The 18,029-nt window shown below is 36.9% G+C and overlaps 1 protein-coding gene across 1 annotated transcript in view; it reads left to right on the top strand.

Moving 5' to 3' along the window:
- Positions 1 to 18,029, top strand: part of LOC150089582 (kinesin-like protein KIF14) — a 194,181-nt gene that overhangs the window by 22,666 nt on the left and 153,486 nt on the right. Inside the window, exon 4 of the mRNA XM_090390039.1 lies at positions 10,379 to 10,517. Coding sequence (XP_090246165.1) covers positions 10,379 to 10,517 — 139 coding nt within the window. The remainder of the gene's footprint in view (positions 1 to 10,378; positions 10,518 to 18,029) is intronic.

Raw genomic sequence — 18,029 nt, 5'->3', positions numbered from 1 at the left:
AATGGAGGAATTCTTTAAGTTAAACATAAAGGCACCTGAAGTGGATGGGATCTATCCAGTTATATTAGCAAAGTAAGTAAGCAAACCATTAGCCATTATTATGAGATCATCTCTGGATTCAGGTTAGGTCCCTATGGACACGCAAATGTATCCCTAATCCACAAAGGGAGGATCTAAGGGTGACATGATCCATTAAATACCTGTTAGTTTAACTTCTGTTCCAGGGAAAATAATGAAGTCGTTGGTTAGCATTAGCATTAGTAGAGGCATACGATGCAAGAAAGCAAGCTTGTGCAGTATCAGCCAAAAAAACCCTCCCATTTCACCCCTCCATTTGTTCCAAAAGCCGGTCCAGCTCAGCCTTAAATTTATTTAGGCCAACAACTTCCACAACAAAAGATGAAAGTCTGTTCCACAAATCAATCACTCGCTGACTAAAGGCAAACTCCCGCTCATCTATTCTACAACTGTCTTTCTTCAATTTGAATCTATGTGCCCTCAGGTTCTTAATATGAGCTAGAGGAAGAATCCCATCAGCATTCAGCTTGCTCAACCCATTCAAGGCCTTATACATCTCAATCGGATCACCTCGCAGGTGCCTACTCTCCAGGTGCTGCAATTTGCAGAATTTAAGCCTTTCTTGGTAAGAGTATCCCTTTGTTCCCCTCACCAATCTTGTTGACCTTCTTTGTACTCATTTTAGCAACTCTACATCCTTCCTAAAATGAGGCGTCCAGACCGGTATTCAGTACCCTAGGTGTATCCTGACCATTGCCTTGTACAATTGGACCGGGGTTCGAGCCCGCAACCACCAAATACGGAGGTTGCAGAAAGGTCAGGGAATGACCACCGCATATTCCCGGAGCAATATGGCCTTAGTTGCTAATGCTCCTAAAAAAAAAAAAAAAAAAACCAACAACAAGCCTTGTACAATGGGATAATCACCTCCCTGTCCCTGCTAGAAAAATTCCTATATATAATTGACAAGGTTCCATGACCTGCCCTGGCAGCCTGTCTGCACTGTTCAGCAAACTTCATATTTGATTGCACAGTTACCCCCAGGTCTTTTTCACTTTCCACTTCCCTGAGTAGTACCACAATAGTTGGTAAGTTTCTCTTGGGTGTTTGCTGCCCATATGCAGTACTTTGCATTTGTCAATGTTAAACTTCAGTTGCCACTTCTCAGCCCATTTGCCCAACTTGTCTAGATCCAGTTGATGTAGCATACTGTCTTTACTGTTGTTAACAACCCTGCCAAGCTTTGTATCATCTGCAAATTTGGACATTAATCCTGATATACCTTCATCAATATCACTGATGAATACACAAAACAACAATGGGCCCAGCACCGAACCCTTGGGAACTTCCACTAATAACATTTGTCCACGAAGAGCAGTGTCCATTGATTACCACTCTCTATCGTCTCCCACTCAACATCCCTTTATGCATTGCAGCAACTTACCCTTAATGCCATACCTCTCCAATGTGTACAGCAGTCTTCCATGTGAAACAGTATCAAAAGCCTTCCTGAAATCCAAGAATATGATATCAAAATTATTTTTGACATTCAGTTCCTTTGTGACCACATTATAGTATCCTATCAAATTGGTCAGACAAGGCTTCCCTTTAACAAACCCATGCTGTGTATTTACTGTTACTACAGTCTTGTCTAGATGATCCTGCAGCGCTTCTTTAACCAGTGACTCCATTATTTTCCCCAGAACACAAGTTAAACTAACAGGTCTATAGTTTCCTGTGTCACCTTTTGAATCCCCTTTGTGAATTTGTGATACATTTGCACACCTCCAGTCCATGGGGACCTTCCCTTGAGTCCAAGGAAGCTCTCATAATTATAGCTGAGGGTTTGCTTACTTCCTTTGCTGCCCTCTTTAATATAACTGGATAGATCCTGTCCAACCCCCATGTGCTTTCCTTATGTTTAACTTCAACAATTTCTCCTCCACTTTGCTCTCAGTTATTAGCTTTCCTTATGTTTAACTTCAACAATTTCTCCTCCACTTTGCTCTCAGTTATTACAAAATCACTTAGATCCCTCAAGGGGCTTAGAGGGTAACAGGTATTCTGTGTGTTATCTGACACTCAGTCTAAAACACTGATGGATCCAATATCTTTCTATTACAGAAGATTTAGTAGAAGTCCAGTTGGCCTGCCTCCCTAAAATCCACTTATGCACACCTTATTGATGGTAAGCCCTGTTATGTCACTTAGGTGGCAATGAACACGTAGAGTGGTTCTCTTCAAGACGTCTGGTCAGTGTGAAGAGGAAAAGACCAAACCCTCCAGCATGTGACAGCTCCCTATTAGTTTGATAAACTTCTGGCATTCCCCTCATTGGATTACTCCTCATGTGTAATTTTGATGCAAAATACTCATTCAGTTTATCAGCTACCTGAGCATGATCATTGCAACCAACCCATCTCTATGTTAAGTAGTCAACGCATCTCTATGTTAAGTGGTCCACTCCGATTCATCTCTTTCCTTCTAGAGTTTACAGTTAAACAAGCATTGCAAGATCATCTGGACAAGACTGCAGTTACAGCTCAGACACAGCATGGGTTTGTTAAGGGGAAATCATGTCCAACCAATTTGATTGGACGTGATTTTTGATTGGATTGGATATTATGATGTGGTCATAAAGGAACTGGATGCAAAAAATAATTTTGGTATCATATACAGCCAGTCCTCATATAACACATTTTTACAGTACACGAATTCGATCATACACAATTTATAAATAGGGGAACGATATCTTATATAACACGAACCGAATTCCCTTTTGCACGATTTGCCTTTGTGTTTAGAAGAAATGGCATTCGAATGCAGAATCACCCCAACCGAATGCAACACGATAGGAATGAAGAGAAGATTCTGAAAATGTATTTATGTTTTTTATATCAGTGAAGGGGGTGCCTCCGTAGCCAGGTGGGCAGGAGCAGCAGTGCGTAGCACACGCTTCTTGATTAGACCAGGGTTCGGGCCTGTGACCACCAAATACGGAGGATGCGGAAAGGTCAGGGAATGACCACCGCATATCCCTGGAGCAATATGGCCTTAGTTGCTAATGCTCCTAAAAAAAAAAAAAAAAAACCAAATAACAAACAACATCAGTGAAGGGGAAGCACATTTCACCATAATAACGTAAAAACCAACACAATTCCAACTATCGGTATAATCGCAAATGTCAAGTTTACTACCAGTTTATAACAGATTCCACTATCAGAAACACAACTGGAAATTGTTTTTATTGTTTTAGGCTAATAACCCCGAGAAATGTGCTTTAATAAAATGTGAGGTTTTAATAGTGTATCTCTGCCTTTATGGTGTTGTTTATTCAGTTGCTACACGTGCTCAGTTTTGTTTATGTGTATCAAGCATGCCTCCTCATTTTGTAATTGTGCTTTATTCCCTAAAAATGAGTGAAATACTTAAAAGGTGTGAAAAGGAAGTGTCCTGGTGAAGACACTGCAGATTCAGAGAGAAAAAGAAAAGCAATATTGATAAACAGAGGCGGACTGGGTCAAAAATTCTTACCTGGGAAAATTTATAGTGGCCTCATACTATGGTTTATGGCCAAAATCAAACCGGGGGTTCCCCCGGTAAGGCTTATGGCCAGTCTGCCTCTGTCGATAGAGAAAAAAATATGAAATTGTGAAACGCTTTGAGCGAAATGAAAGACCATGTGATATTGCACGTGCTACAGACCTAAATGAGGCAACACTGAGAATTACAAAGAATGCAGAGAAAATAAAAACAACTTTCGTAGCAGGAACAACTCAAAGTGTAATTTTAAATCCATTAGATTAAGACACAAAGAATTGGAAGAGATGGAACCGCTGTCATCTGTTTGGATAGAAAATCAAACAAAAAAGAAGTTTGCTTACGATAGAAGCAAAAGCATTAGCAATATTTTATTACGTAATAGTCGTAATAAAATACTTACGTATTTTATTACGATTATTTATTGTGTTTGGTAATGTTTTGGTTACAAATGTGTGTTCAATCTTGGGTGGTCGGCACCTAACTCTATTTTTCCCATAGGGCCTGTTGTTTGTATTGCACGATTTTGCATTGCACGAGGGTTTCTAGGAACACAACTATCGTGCTATACGAGGACTGACTGTACTTGGATTTTAAGAAAGCTTTTGATATGTTTCACATGGAAGACTACTCTTCAAATTGGAGCAGTATGGCATTAAGGGCAAGTTGCTGCTATGGATAAAGGGATGACTGAGTGGGTGAAGACAGAGTAATAATCAGTGGACACTGCTCTTCATGGACTAATGTTATTTGTGGATTCCCCCAGGGTTTAGTCTTGGCCCATTGTTGTTTTCTGCACATTTCAATGATATTGATGAACGCATATCAGGCCAAGTTTGCAGACAATATGAAGGTTGCCAACTTGTTAATGATAGTATGCTACTTCAATGGGATCTAGAAAAGTTGGGCAGATGTGCTGAGAGGTTGCAAATGAAGTTTAATGTTGACAAATGCAAAGTACTGCATATGGGTAGCAGTAACCCCAATTAATGTACCAACTGTGTGGTACTACATGCAAGGTAATGGAGAATGAAAAAGACTTGGGGGTTATTGTGCAGCCAGCTGTGAAATTTTCTGAGCAGTGCAGGCATGCTGCCAGAACACACTGTGGTGTCTTGTCAATGATATACAGGAATTTTGCTAACAGGGTTAAGAAGGTGATTATCCCTTTGTATAAAGTGATGGTGAACCTTTAGTACTGCATACAGGTATGGAGGCCTCATTTTAGGAAGGATGTCGAGCTGCTGGAACGATTACAGGGAGCGGAACAAAGGTTTGCTGTTAGCAAGAAAGGCTTATGTTCTGCCAATTGCAGCATCTGGAGATTAGGCAACCATGAGGTGATCTGATTGAGGTGTATAAGGCCTTGAAGAAACCCATCAGCATTGTGCAAGCTGAATGCCTATGGAATTCTTCCTCTTGCTCAAATTATGCACTTGCGGGGGCATAGATTCAGATTGAGGAAAAGCAGTTGCAGAGTCCCTTGGAATGAAATTCCAAGGGACTGTGCAAATTTCAGAGCTTGTTGCTTAATTATTAGGCCCGATATTGGTATATTCTTTTCACGTATCATTTGCACCCAGTTTAGAACAGCTTAATTCGTTTCTTGTCTGCTCCTCCTTCAATTGCATTTAAAAGATTCTCAATTTTTTAAAATCGTAGATAAACTGCTTGCAGCTATGCCACATTTCTCCACATCTTTTTCTTAAATACCTGGTTAATATCATAACAATCTTTGCTTTATGATTAATACTTTCTCTTCGACATTGTTTCCGCAATTGTAAAGATTACCCAAATGCAGCTTTTGCCGATACACACACCGCCAACTTTGCTGCACTGGCCATATAGTGAATTTTTAGTACCACCTACTCAATGACATTCACTTGCCAATTCAACAGTATCACATGACCTTTCGCCGACCGGGCTAGCCGAGTGGGTAAAGTACCTGCCCGGCAACCCAAAGGTCGCGGGTTCGATTCCCGCCTCGGGCTTGGATCAAAGTACTGCAAAAACCTTGGAAGGTGCAATATGGCCACAGAAGCCGATGCGCCAACAACTACCAAATCAAAAAAAAAAAAAAAACATGACCTTTCCTATCAGTCACTTTGAAGAAATATGCGACTGTGAATTTCTTTTATTCTGCTTTCATTCATATATACACGAAAGAAAATTTATGGTTAATGTATGCTGTATGTTACTTTTCAGGCTGTATGTTACTTTTCAGGGGGGGAAAAAAAAAAAAAAAAAAAAAAATACAAGAGCATATAGCCTGTGATTGATGATGAACGAAATTAAAAAAAAAAAAAAAAAAATCATGAGAATCGTCTATTGGGAGTCCAGTTAGATGAGAATAGACATATCATATAATGATTGACAGGAAGGTCACGTGGTTCAGTTGAGGTTAGAAGCGAATGTCACTCAGTAGGCATTACTAAAAACTGACTATGGTAGCATTCTATGTATTGCTGCCGCAGCATGCTAAAGTTTACCGCAGTGAATTTTGTTTTCCCCTGAGCCAACGTCAATTTACAAATCTACCCTATTTATTGTAAAGTTTGCGACTACTTTTAAGAAAACCCATTTGGTTTAACTGTAACAAAAATGAAATAAAGACCCTCCTATGGGCGTCAATGGCCACAAGTATTCACTAAAAGGATGATTATTTAATTCCAGATGCTAATGCGCAATTTTGGATGGAAGCAGGCAGTATATTTGAGAGGCTGTTTAGCAGTAAATGCTTGAAAATCTTCAAAAATGCTTTTACTAATTTTTTTAAAAATTCGTTATAGAGAGATTAACACTTTGCTATATAGGGTTAATTTTACATGTAATTTCGTTTCAAGGTGCAGTAATTCGTAATATAGAGAAATTCGTTAAATAGAAGTTCGTAATAGAGAAGTTACACTGTGTGTGTGTGTGTGTGTGTGTGTTTTCACAACATACCTTTATTACTCATTGATATTTTGATAATTCTTTTCAAAGTAGTCCCTATTTGTGGAAATGCACCTCCTTCAATATTTCTGTAAAAAAAAAAAAAAATTCAGGCCAGGGCTGTAGGGCACGTGAGGAACACATTTGACATTAATGCTGGCTATGTACTTGATGAGAGTATGAGCAATGTTTAGGTCTTGTATTTTCATGATGCAGCATCTCCCCCCCCCCCACCTCTGTGTTGTGTTGTGTTCTGTTCTGTTCTGTTCTGTTGTTTACAATGAGCGTGATCCCACCAAGTGTGCAGTATAGTTCAGTAGTAAAGTCCTGTAACAGTTATATGTCGTGACTAGGGTTCGGATTTTTATGTATTATCATATTCATTTTTCGTTTACATAAAGGCATGAAACTTAGTGTGTCCATGCTATATAGTCTGACGATCGTAAAGAAGTGTGTTTTAATTTCATATTTCATCATATTTTACACATTAGGTTATAATTTCAAAAAATATATGAAATATCATATTTAATAGCATATTTTATACTTGTTGGCATAAAACTTTCATATTTCATCTTATGATAATCGACAAATTATTTATCAAATTGATTTAAAATATATTTCTAAAAAACTGTTGGAATTTACATTTAATCATTTCGCATTCCAGTGTGGGCGGGCACCAGCGGCTAAATCCAAAAGTTATTTTGATTCACTCTTTAGTCACTCACAACCACACCGTAGTGTAATTTTAGCTATAATTTAAAAGTTTACAGTAGTTTCGCCTTATACGGAGTTCAACGAATTATTCATTCAGCCATTGGTGAAATGAAGCCAAAATAAAGCAAAATTGAGCTTTTTAGAAAATGGATTTTTGTAGAAGAGTCTAAAGACACATACCAAACGGATGGAAAAATAATATATTGCAATGCATGCAATAAAGAGGTACGGAAATTAATTAATAAATATAGTATTGGTGTGGATACATCATAGATAACTCTTAAAGAACAACTACGATAGTAGCGTGAAAGGCATCATTTCATCTGTATCTCATATTGTGCTCTTCCTTCACAACGAGTTGCCCATGTATTGCACTATCTCGAATAAGTAATGCTTCACTAATAGAGAAGACTATCGTTACTTGTTCTCATTGAATACCATCACCCAGACGGCACTGTTTCAAAGCTAGTTGGCTTTTCATCGGTGGGTGGTGGTAAGACAAGTAACAATAGTCTTCTCTATTAGTGAAGCGATATTTATTGGAGGTAGTGTAATACATGGGCAACTCATTTTGAAGGAAGAGCACAATATGAGATACAGACGAAATGATGCCTTTCACACTACTATTGTAGTTGTTCTTTAAGAGTTATCTTTGGTGGATCTACACCAATATTATATTGAATATTAAACTCTTAAATATTATACCTTGTTTCATTTAGTTTATTTAAGTAAATTGATTAATTACCTCGTAATAGATAGATCTATCATAATTTTTATTATGATAGATCTATCATTATCACAAGATAACACATCGGGCTTAAGTGCCGAATCACGTTTTCAGCAGCTCAGATATTTCTGTTCGAACAGAAACTTCATTATGCGTGACAAGAGGAAAATGGAGGAAACGTCAATAGAAAATTGAAGTACAAGTAAATAATGCTGTTTTGAGTGCACAAGTAAGAATATCCAAAAACAACATCAAGTATGTTGCTCTTGTGCCTATTCCGAAGCACCCTCCACCTCGTCCAGATACATAGATGCTCAAAAATGACCAAAGGAAAAAAACAGAGCAGTAGTATTACTATTAACAAATTTAGAGGATGAACAAGTCAATCATTTTAATTTGTACAACTCAATTTCTTAACAAGTTTAATTTTTGGCATTGAGAAGTAGTTTTTTGTTGTTATTAAATTTAATTAAAAATTTTTGTTTTGTATTTTGACAGAATAAATCCTTATTCAAAACTAAACTTACAGTATTTGAACTTTCCAACATACAACTAATTTTTCCTTAGCACTGAGTATTTTGCCATTGAATGTCATCCTTCATTAGATTATGTAGGAAATTAAATTCTTCTTTATTCATTCGTAAGTACATTTTAAAACTATTTTCATCTAAGTCCTGCAGTAAATGATGGAATTTATCTTTTTCTGTTCTCTTCCAGTTTATGTCATGTATCCATTGCATACTCTTTTATTTTCTCGGCTGTAAGAAAAGCACATGCATTTTCTAAATCTTCTTCAAAATCTAAAGAAGAGGATGAACTGTGGCAATTCATTTCACTTCAGCTTTCCTCAAAGAGAATAACACATATACACCACTACAGTAGGGTTGCCAGACGTACCCCATTTCAGGGTATAATCCCTCTTTTTTGGAATTATAATAAATTTCAAAGATACCCCTTTTTTTTAAATTTGAAATGGTGTATTTGAAAAAAGCAGAAATCATAAAACATCCTGTTTAGATGATTATTTAAGAAAAAAGAATTAATTGACGATAAAGTTGCACCCTTAAAGACTCAAAAAACTACATTCTATCCTATTTACAAAGAGGATTATAGAATATTCATATTATGCTTACTTTGTAACCTTATATATTGTACTTGACTTTTTTTATTTCATTGTAATGTTTTAAAGCTCAGGCAACAAACTAAAGGAGAAGTTGTATTGAAGCATGTGATATTTAGTGTAATGTTTAACACATGGAAAAAGGATAGAAATAAATTAGACTTAGTGTTGAAGGGGAACTGTTGGTGAAAAACAATCACAATATGTCATGCAAAGAATTTTACGAAAATGTACTAAAAAATGAAAAACTGTTAAAGAAAATTCGCGCTAATGAAAAGTATTGCTAGGTAAATATTTTCTTTTTGATAAAGTAAATCAGGTTTATTGAATATGTATTATAAACAATTATTATAAATATTATAAACAAATATTTATAAAAGTTTTCTTTAGTGTTTATAACTCTTGCAAAGAAATTTTCCGAATTAAACGAATTAAAACAGGCTGTAATTCGGTTAATTTTTATTAAAATTTGACTAATTTTGCATTTCATGAATTTGTAAAAAAAATCAAGAAAATATAGAAATAAAATGTTTGTTATTAAAATTGTTCATTTTATTTTTTTATTATTTTTTTTAAGATATAATGTGAGTACCTCAAACAGAAGCATGAGTATCCTGAGATCAAATTTTTAATCTGGTAATCCTTTGTTAGTGATGCTTCTTCTACAACCGGCTTCACAGTTTACACAGTGACATGATGAGAGTCCTGTGATGTAATAATAGTGTGTTTCCGCCTTTAGTAATTATGTATGTAAGCTTAAATTTATTATTTTGCTAATCTGTGGAAAATATTCTTCTGACATATCATTTACTTTAGTTAATTGGCAAGGTAATGAAGTGTAAATTTGTGCTTTATATCTTTACTTTTATAGCCTGTGGATAATATTCCTCCTATTTTCGCTTATCAGAATCACTGTGTAATAGAATTAAAATTCAATTCACAAATCACAATCTGTTATATTGACCACATATCATATGGTGAATGGAGAGTCCATTGTAAAGTGATTAGATCATACAGTGAACCAATCGTAAAGCAGGGGGCCATGTATTTTAAGTGAAATTTATATATCCAGCCTGCTGAATTGCTGGTATCACTGAGACTATTTCAACGTAACACTAGATCAAAAAAAAAAGTGCAATTTATCTATTCAAGGAACAGTTTCAGCCAATCACCCCCCCCCCCTCTCTCTCTCTCTCTCTCACACTCTCTCATTGTTTTTGCATATTTTTTTAAGCTGAATATTCTTAGCCATTCAAGTAAATAAAAATTTTCATTTTTTTTGGAGTGCCGTAACCTGCATTTTAAACCATGTGGGTGTCTTATTTTAGAATACGAGAAGAAGTTGCGGAGGCTAGAGAGGAAACACGAAGAAAAATGCTTGCACAGCTGGAAGATTTGGGACAAGAAATTGAACTTGAAATAAGTGCTTATAAACAGTTAGAAGAAACAAATATGGAGCATTCTTTGGTGACGATTTTAGATATATATATATATATATGTCTTAAAGTTTTAGGACTTAAGTTTTAGATGACAGAAATACATATGAGTTTCATCTGTGAAATATTAGAATTTGCATATATCAATATTTTTAATCCAAATCATCTTGTAGTGCTAGTAGTCTTTGCTCACTCACTTTGAAATTTATTTTAATCACATGTTTCATCCATAAAGCTTTTGCCTAGAATATTCATAATCTGGTAAACAGTTGAATATTTCTGTTGAAAGCTTTATGAATCAAAATTCCATTCCCACTGATTAGATCAACATTAAATTAGCCGTATGGTGCAGGAAGTCTATAAATAAATAATAATAAAACTATATGCGCTTGCTTCCTTACATATGAACTGTGGCAATAAAGATCCCAGACTAGTGCAATAAAAAATTTTATTTTTATTCAATGTAATTACCACCTGATTGAATGCACTCATTACACCATTCTAAAAGTTTCTGAAAAGAGTCAGCGAAGATGTCCATAGAGATATCTTCCCCTGACTTATGTTCAGTTTAGTGGTTGCATTTTAATTTATGTCCTGAAATCTCTCCTTTGTGGACAGTTTTCACCTCAGGAAAGAAGTTCACTGTGCTAGATCAGGAGAGTAGGGTGGGTGGTTGATCTGTACAGTGCCATCTTTTATCAGAAATGTCTTCACAACAAGGGTGGAATGGGTCGGGGCATTATTGTGCAACAAAAACTACCTCCCTTTCTCTCAAAATTGTAGCCTCACCTGGGAAATGTGCTTCAATAGTCTTTGGCGCACCTGTATGTAGAGTGCAGCATTGACTCCCTCCTCTTCAGGTACAAATTCCAAAAAACAGGATCAGCATAGTCTTCATCCTGGACTTCTGTAAATTAAACTTTTTTTGGGCCTTGATGATGACTTTGAAGTCTTGTGCATGCTCTGGTGCTTCGTCTCTGGGTTGTACACTCATCTCCAGCGATGGTATTGGTCAAGGGAGTTACAATTGACTTTGCAAGTCTGGATGAAGTCATCACATGATGACACTCTTCACTGTTTCTGCTCATCTGTGAGACTGTGCAGCACAATGTTTGCACAGACCTTTTTCCCTAAATCTTCATGCAGAATTTGACAAATTGTCTGCTCATGATGATCTCTTGTCACTATTTCCCAAACTTTTTCAACTCTATCCTAATTTTGAGAGATTGATGGATGCCTATGTCTTGGGCCATCACAGATATCCTCATGTCTGTCTTTGAGCTGCTTATACCATTTGAACATACGTTAAATGTTTTATCACCATGAACAGTTTAACATTTTATACATTTTTGTTGCATATCTTCCCACTTTAAAGCAAAACTTTATATTCGTTTTTTGCACCATTGCAAAATCGTCACATGGAATGTTAATGATACTAACAAAACTGGTTGATACATGCAACCTGTCAGCCTACTGGGCAATCTGTGTACCACCATCTGTTGGAAAGGAAGTAGGTATTACCACAGCTTATCACTTCTATTTATATTTTCAGTCTCGTGGAACATGACTGCAGCAGCACTATTTTGGGAATTTGATTGTCACACCTTGTAGTTACCTATCAAGCTGACCTTTGGATTTCCCTAAGCTCTCAGCTTCAACTAACCCTAGCAGTGACTTATTCCAGTAATTAATGTCTCGCTGGTAAAGAGAATCTTCCTTTAGCCCAGTACAGACCTTTTCCCTGGAATTTAAATTATTATTCCAGTTCTGGAATCAATTAATGGGGAAAATTTCTCTCTCATTCCTTTTACTTTTTCCTCTCAGATACCTTATCCGAGAGGAAAGACCCTCCAATTTGCGTAGTTACTAAGATCTGTAGTCCACATATTCAAAGACATTTCTCATATAGACTCATCTTTGGAACCTATCAAGAAGATGGATATTTTTTTTTTCTTTTCAGGCCAAATTTCCATACATGGACACAACAGTCCAAACATGGTCATAAAAATGCCTTATACAGTCAGCTTATGACATCCCTTTTTCTGTGTTCAATAAATCATTGGACATCCAGGCTCCTCTTTGCAGCTTGCCTGCCATCAAGAACATTGTGTCCACTTATATACCAAAAACAGTTTTTCTACTGTTATTTTTAATTCAACTTGCCAAGTACCGTATTTCCCCATATATAAGATGCACCTTTTTTCGAAAAATTTGGGGTCTAAAAACTGGGTGCATCTTATACAGTGGTTGTAGATTTTTTTTTACTTGCATTTCCCGCTTTTTCGCGCTTGTTGTCTCTGCGCTCATTGTTTCGCACTTGTTACCGGGCCTGGTGGGAAGGAGCAGCAGTGCGTAGCACACGCTTTTTGAGTAGACCGGTCTTCGAGCCTGTCACCACCAAATACGGAGAATGCGAAAAGGTCAGGGAATGACCACTGCCTATCCCGGAGCAATATGGCCTTAGTTGCTGATGCTCCTAAAAAAAAAAAAAAAAAAAAAAAAAACACCCCAAACTTGTTACCGGTATATTAGGTTACGTTTTGCCACATTCTGCCCAGAAATGGCTCAGAAAAGATTTTCGTACAGTGCTGAATTCAAGTTAAAAGTGATTCAGTTTGCAAAAGTGAATGGAAATCACGCTGCTGAATGTAAGTTTGTTCCTCCTCCAACTGAGAAAACAATCCGAGACTGGCTATGGGAAGAAGAAACCCTACTGAAAACGCCGCGGCAGAAGAAGGCCATCAGAGGCAAGTCAGAAAAAGGGCCTGATTTAGAGAGGGGATTGAAGAGCAAAGGGCAATTGGAATTCCTGTGTCCACAAAGATGGTTCAGCATGAGGCAAGAAGAATTTCTGATGAAAAAGAAGTTACTGATTTCAAAGGAGGACACTATTGGTGCTTCAGGTTCATGAAACGGAATGGACTAAGCATGCGTACATGCACCAGACTTGCCCAAAAGATGCCTGAAAGCTATGAGCAGAAGGTCCTTGAATTTCATCATTTTGTCATTCAATGTCGGAAGACACATCAGTTTGAGTTGGGACAGATTGCAAATATGGACGAGTCCCCTTCAATCTGATGTCCCAAATAACAGAACTGTTGATAAGAAGGGGGTGAAACTGTAACTGTGAAGATGTGGACATGAAAAGAGCCATTATACAGTTGTTCTAGCTTGTTGTGCTGACGGAACCAAGCTGCCTCCTATGCTGATTTTCAAATGCAAAACAATGCCAAAAGAAGACATTCCTCGAGGAGTGATTGTCCATGTTCATGACAAGGGTTGGATGGATCTGGTTTGAGAAAGTTTGGAGCAGGAGACCAGGTGGGCTCTTACGCAAACCTGCCCTATTGGTGCTTGATCAGTTCAGGGCACACATAACAAAAAACACAAAGAAGATTGCTGCAGAGCAAAAAACAAAATTTGCCGTCATACCTGGAGGCTTGACATTACAGCTCCAACCACTTGATGTCAGCATTAACAAACCCTTCAAAGCTGCCATGAGAGACGAATGGAACCAATGGATGAAGTCTTCTAGGGACAATTTGACACCAGCAGGAAGAGTGAAGAAACCAACTATAGGAGAAGTTTGTACCTGGGTGAAAAGATCCTGGGATAATATCAAGATTGAGATCGTTGTAAAGTCATTTAAGAAGTGTGGCATTTCAAATGCCATAGATGGAACTGAGGACGAGGCAATATATGAAGACAGTAATTCGTCATCAGACACAGATGAGGACAAGCTAATGGATGGGAGTTTTGACAGTGACAAGGAGTTGTATGAATCTTATGAAGAATAAAACTTGAATTCAATAACTTTATGTAATACATTTTTTTTTCAAATTTCAGGCCCCAAAATTAAGGTGCGTCTTATACATGGGGAAATACGGTATATAATTTATTTTTTTTAAATAAATAAATGCACAAGGCATAATACTTTAAGAGTTTGGTATCTATATAATATCGGTGTTTAGATACACCATAGATAACTCTTAATAAACTACAAAGTAGTTGTTGTAGGCATCATTTGCTGTTTCTCATATTGTGCTCTGCCTTCACGACGAGTTGCCATGATATTGCACTACTTCAAATAAGTAACTCTTCACTAATAGAGAAGACTATTGTTACTTATTCTCAGTTGAGTACCACCACCCAGACAGCACTGTTTCACGGCTATTGGCCGATCATCAGTGGGTGGGCAGGTACCCTGGTAATGCAGACATGACGACCCAGTTGTGAAGTTAATCACACAATATGAGAGATGCCAAGAGGTGTAGATGTCAATATTTAAAATAAATAAATGCACAAGGCATAATACTTTAAGAGTTTGGTATCTATATAATATCGGTGTTTAGATACACCATAGATAACTCTTAATAAACTACAAAGTAGTTGTTGTAGGCATCATTTGCTGTTTCTCATATTGTGCTCTGCCTTCACAACGAGTTGCCATGATATTGCACTACTTCAAATAAGTAACTCTTCACTAATAGAGAAGACTATTGTTACTTATTCTCAGTTGAGTACCACCACCCAGACAGCACTGTTTCACGGCTATTGGCCGATCATCAGTGGTAGGCATCAAATGATGCCTACAACAACTACTTTGTAGTTTATTAAGAGTTATCTATGGTGTATCTAAACACCGATATTATATAGATACCAAACTCTTAAAGTATTATGCCTTGTGCATTTATTTATTTTAAATATTGACATCTACACCTCTTGGCATCTCTCATATTGTGTGATTAACTTCACAACTGAGTCGTCATGTCTGCATTACCAGGGTACCTGCCCACCCACTGATGATCGGCCAATAGCCGTGAAACAGTGCTGTCTGGGAGGTGGTACTCAACTGAGAATAAGTAACAATAGTCTTCTCTATTAGTGAAGAGTTACTTATTTGAAGTAGTGCAATATCATGGCAACTCGTCGTGAAGGCAGAGCACAATATGAGAAACAGCAAATGATGCCTACAACAACTACTTTGTAGTTTATTAAGAGTTATCTATGGTGTATCTAAACACCGATATTATATAGATACCAAACTCTTAAAGTATTATGCCTTGTGCATTTATTTATTTTAAATATTGACATCTACACCTCTTGGCATCTCTCATATTGTGTGATTAACTTCACAACTGGGTCGTCATGTCTGCATTACCAGGGTACCTGCCCACCCACTGATGATCGGCCAATAGCCGTGAAACAGTGCTGTCTGGGTGGTGGTACTCAACTGAGAATAAGTAACAATAGTCTTCTCTATTAGTGAAGAGTTACTTATTTGAAGTAGTGCAATATCATGGCAACTCGTCGTGAAGGCAGAGCACAATATGAGAAACAGCAAATGATGCCTACAACAACTACTTTGTAGTTTATTAAGAGTTATCTATGGTGTATCTAAACACCGATATTATATAATTTATTTTGGAATTTTCTATTCCCCAAGTATACAACCTTGGATTTTTCTGCATTAAGATGCAGCTGCAATGTTTGATACCTTCCTCGAAACCTATTCCATGTCTTCATTAGCATTAGTAACGATGCAAGAAAGCAAGCTTATGCAGCATCAGCCATATATAAAAAAAAAAAAAAAAAAAAAAAAAAAGAACCCTCCATTCATTCCAAATGCTTGTTCAGCTTAGCCTTAAATTTATTTAGACTATCACCTTCAACAACAAGAGATGAAAGTCTTTTCCAGCAATCAACTACCTGCGGGTTAAAGGCAAACTTCTGCACATCTATTCTACAATTGTCTTTCCTCAATTTGAAATCTATGCTCCCTCAGGTGCTTAGTCTGAGCAAGTGGAACTACAGCAGGCCCCCGTTATAACGCGGTTCGCTTTACTCTGAATCGCTATAACGCTGTTCTTATATTATAATCCGTATCTGACTATAACGCTGTCACAGATCACTATAACGCTCTTTTACAGATAGCATTTTTGGCATATTTAACGAAATCGTTTCATTTGATGGAGTCGATAGCATGAAAATGAATATAAAAATATGGTTAAAACGTTTCCCACGCTCAGTGAAATTCTCTCGCACGCTAATTTAATTGCAGTACAGTGACTTGTTACGTAGTTCCGAGATCAACATTTTAAAAAATGATCAAGTATATTGCTTGTAATATTTGCGTTATATGCATTTATCCGAAGTCTAGTCATCACTCACAACAGTATTAGACATCGTGCGTAATGAACAGTTTACTTTAACATTGTATCGTAATTAATACAACCAACGCAGTTACATTTTTGAAGAATGAAAAAGCAACAACGTCTGGGCGCAGTAGGAAGACTATAAATGTAAGAAAAATACTACTGAATTTGAAAATTAAATTAGACGTTTTGAAGCGAATCTATCTGGTCGAAGACAAGCGGATGCATGCCATCATTTAAGACTTGCAAGTTTAACTGTAAGAACAATTATGAAAAAATAAAGAATTAATTTTAGCAGCGGGAAAGATAGCTGTTCCACTACAAGCAACTAGGGCTACGCCGGCTATTAGGATTGAAATGGAAAGATTAATTTTATTGAAGATAATACCCAATGCAGAATTCAGTTAAGTTAAATATTATAAATAATAAAAAAGAGAGAGAGAGATTAGCCTATTTGATGATCAGAAGAAAACTCACCTAAAAAAAAAATTGGAACCATTTAAAACTAGTAAGGGCTGGTTGAATAGATTTAAAATCCACAGAGAGGCCTCAAGTGCAGATCAAGGAGCCGAAACTTACAAAAAAGAACTTGTTAAAATTATTGAAGAGGGGTATTGCGTGTTATACTTATCAACAAGTTTATAACATAGATGAAGCAGGACTTTTGTGGAAACGAATGCCTAAAAGAAGTTTCATATTCAAAGAAGAAAAAAACATGCCAAGGTTTTAAAGCGGCGAAGGATCGGTCGACTTTGTTGTTGGGTGGTAACGCAGGGGGGATTTAAAATTAATACCCCTTTTAGTTTATTTGGAAGAGGGCAAAGTTCAACCCAAAATCGACACATTTTTCATAATTAAATTAAATCAATTTAGATCAATTAAATTCATGATCTTAATTGGAATTTTAAGTTTAATTTTGATACGTAAGTAGTTACCACATAATCATATACGTATGTAATGCAGAATATTTTTTATGTACAAATATTTGAATATTAAATATTTTGACCGACATTTGTGCATCTTTTCACTACCCTTTATTATTGATCAGGAAATATCCTATGGCACCGACCGCAACTCACAAATACATATGTTACCTTATGGGAATGCGGCGCTCACTTAGCGCTCTGTTTTTCCGGAACGCATTATCAGCGTTAAGCGGGGGTCACCTGTATCCTGTTAGCATTGAGCCTGAACAAACCATTCAAGGCCTTACGCACCTCAATCAGATCACCTTGCAGGTGCCGAGTCTCCAGATGCTGCAACTTGCAGAATTTAAGCCTTTCTTTGTAAGTGCACCCATTTGTTCCTCTCAGCAATCTTGTTGTCCTTCTCTGTACTCATTCTAGCAACTCTACATCCTTTCTAAAATGAAGCCCCCATGCATGTAC

Source organism: Mastigoproctus giganteus, chromosome 2 (genome assembly GCF_048544385.1).
Source record: "Mastigoproctus giganteus isolate SK-2022 chromosome 2, ASM4854438v1, whole genome shotgun sequence".
NCBI lineage: Eukaryota > Metazoa > Arthropoda > Arachnida > Uropygi > Thelyphonidae > Mastigoproctus > Mastigoproctus giganteus.
This window is presented reverse-complemented; position numbering and strand designations above follow the sequence as displayed.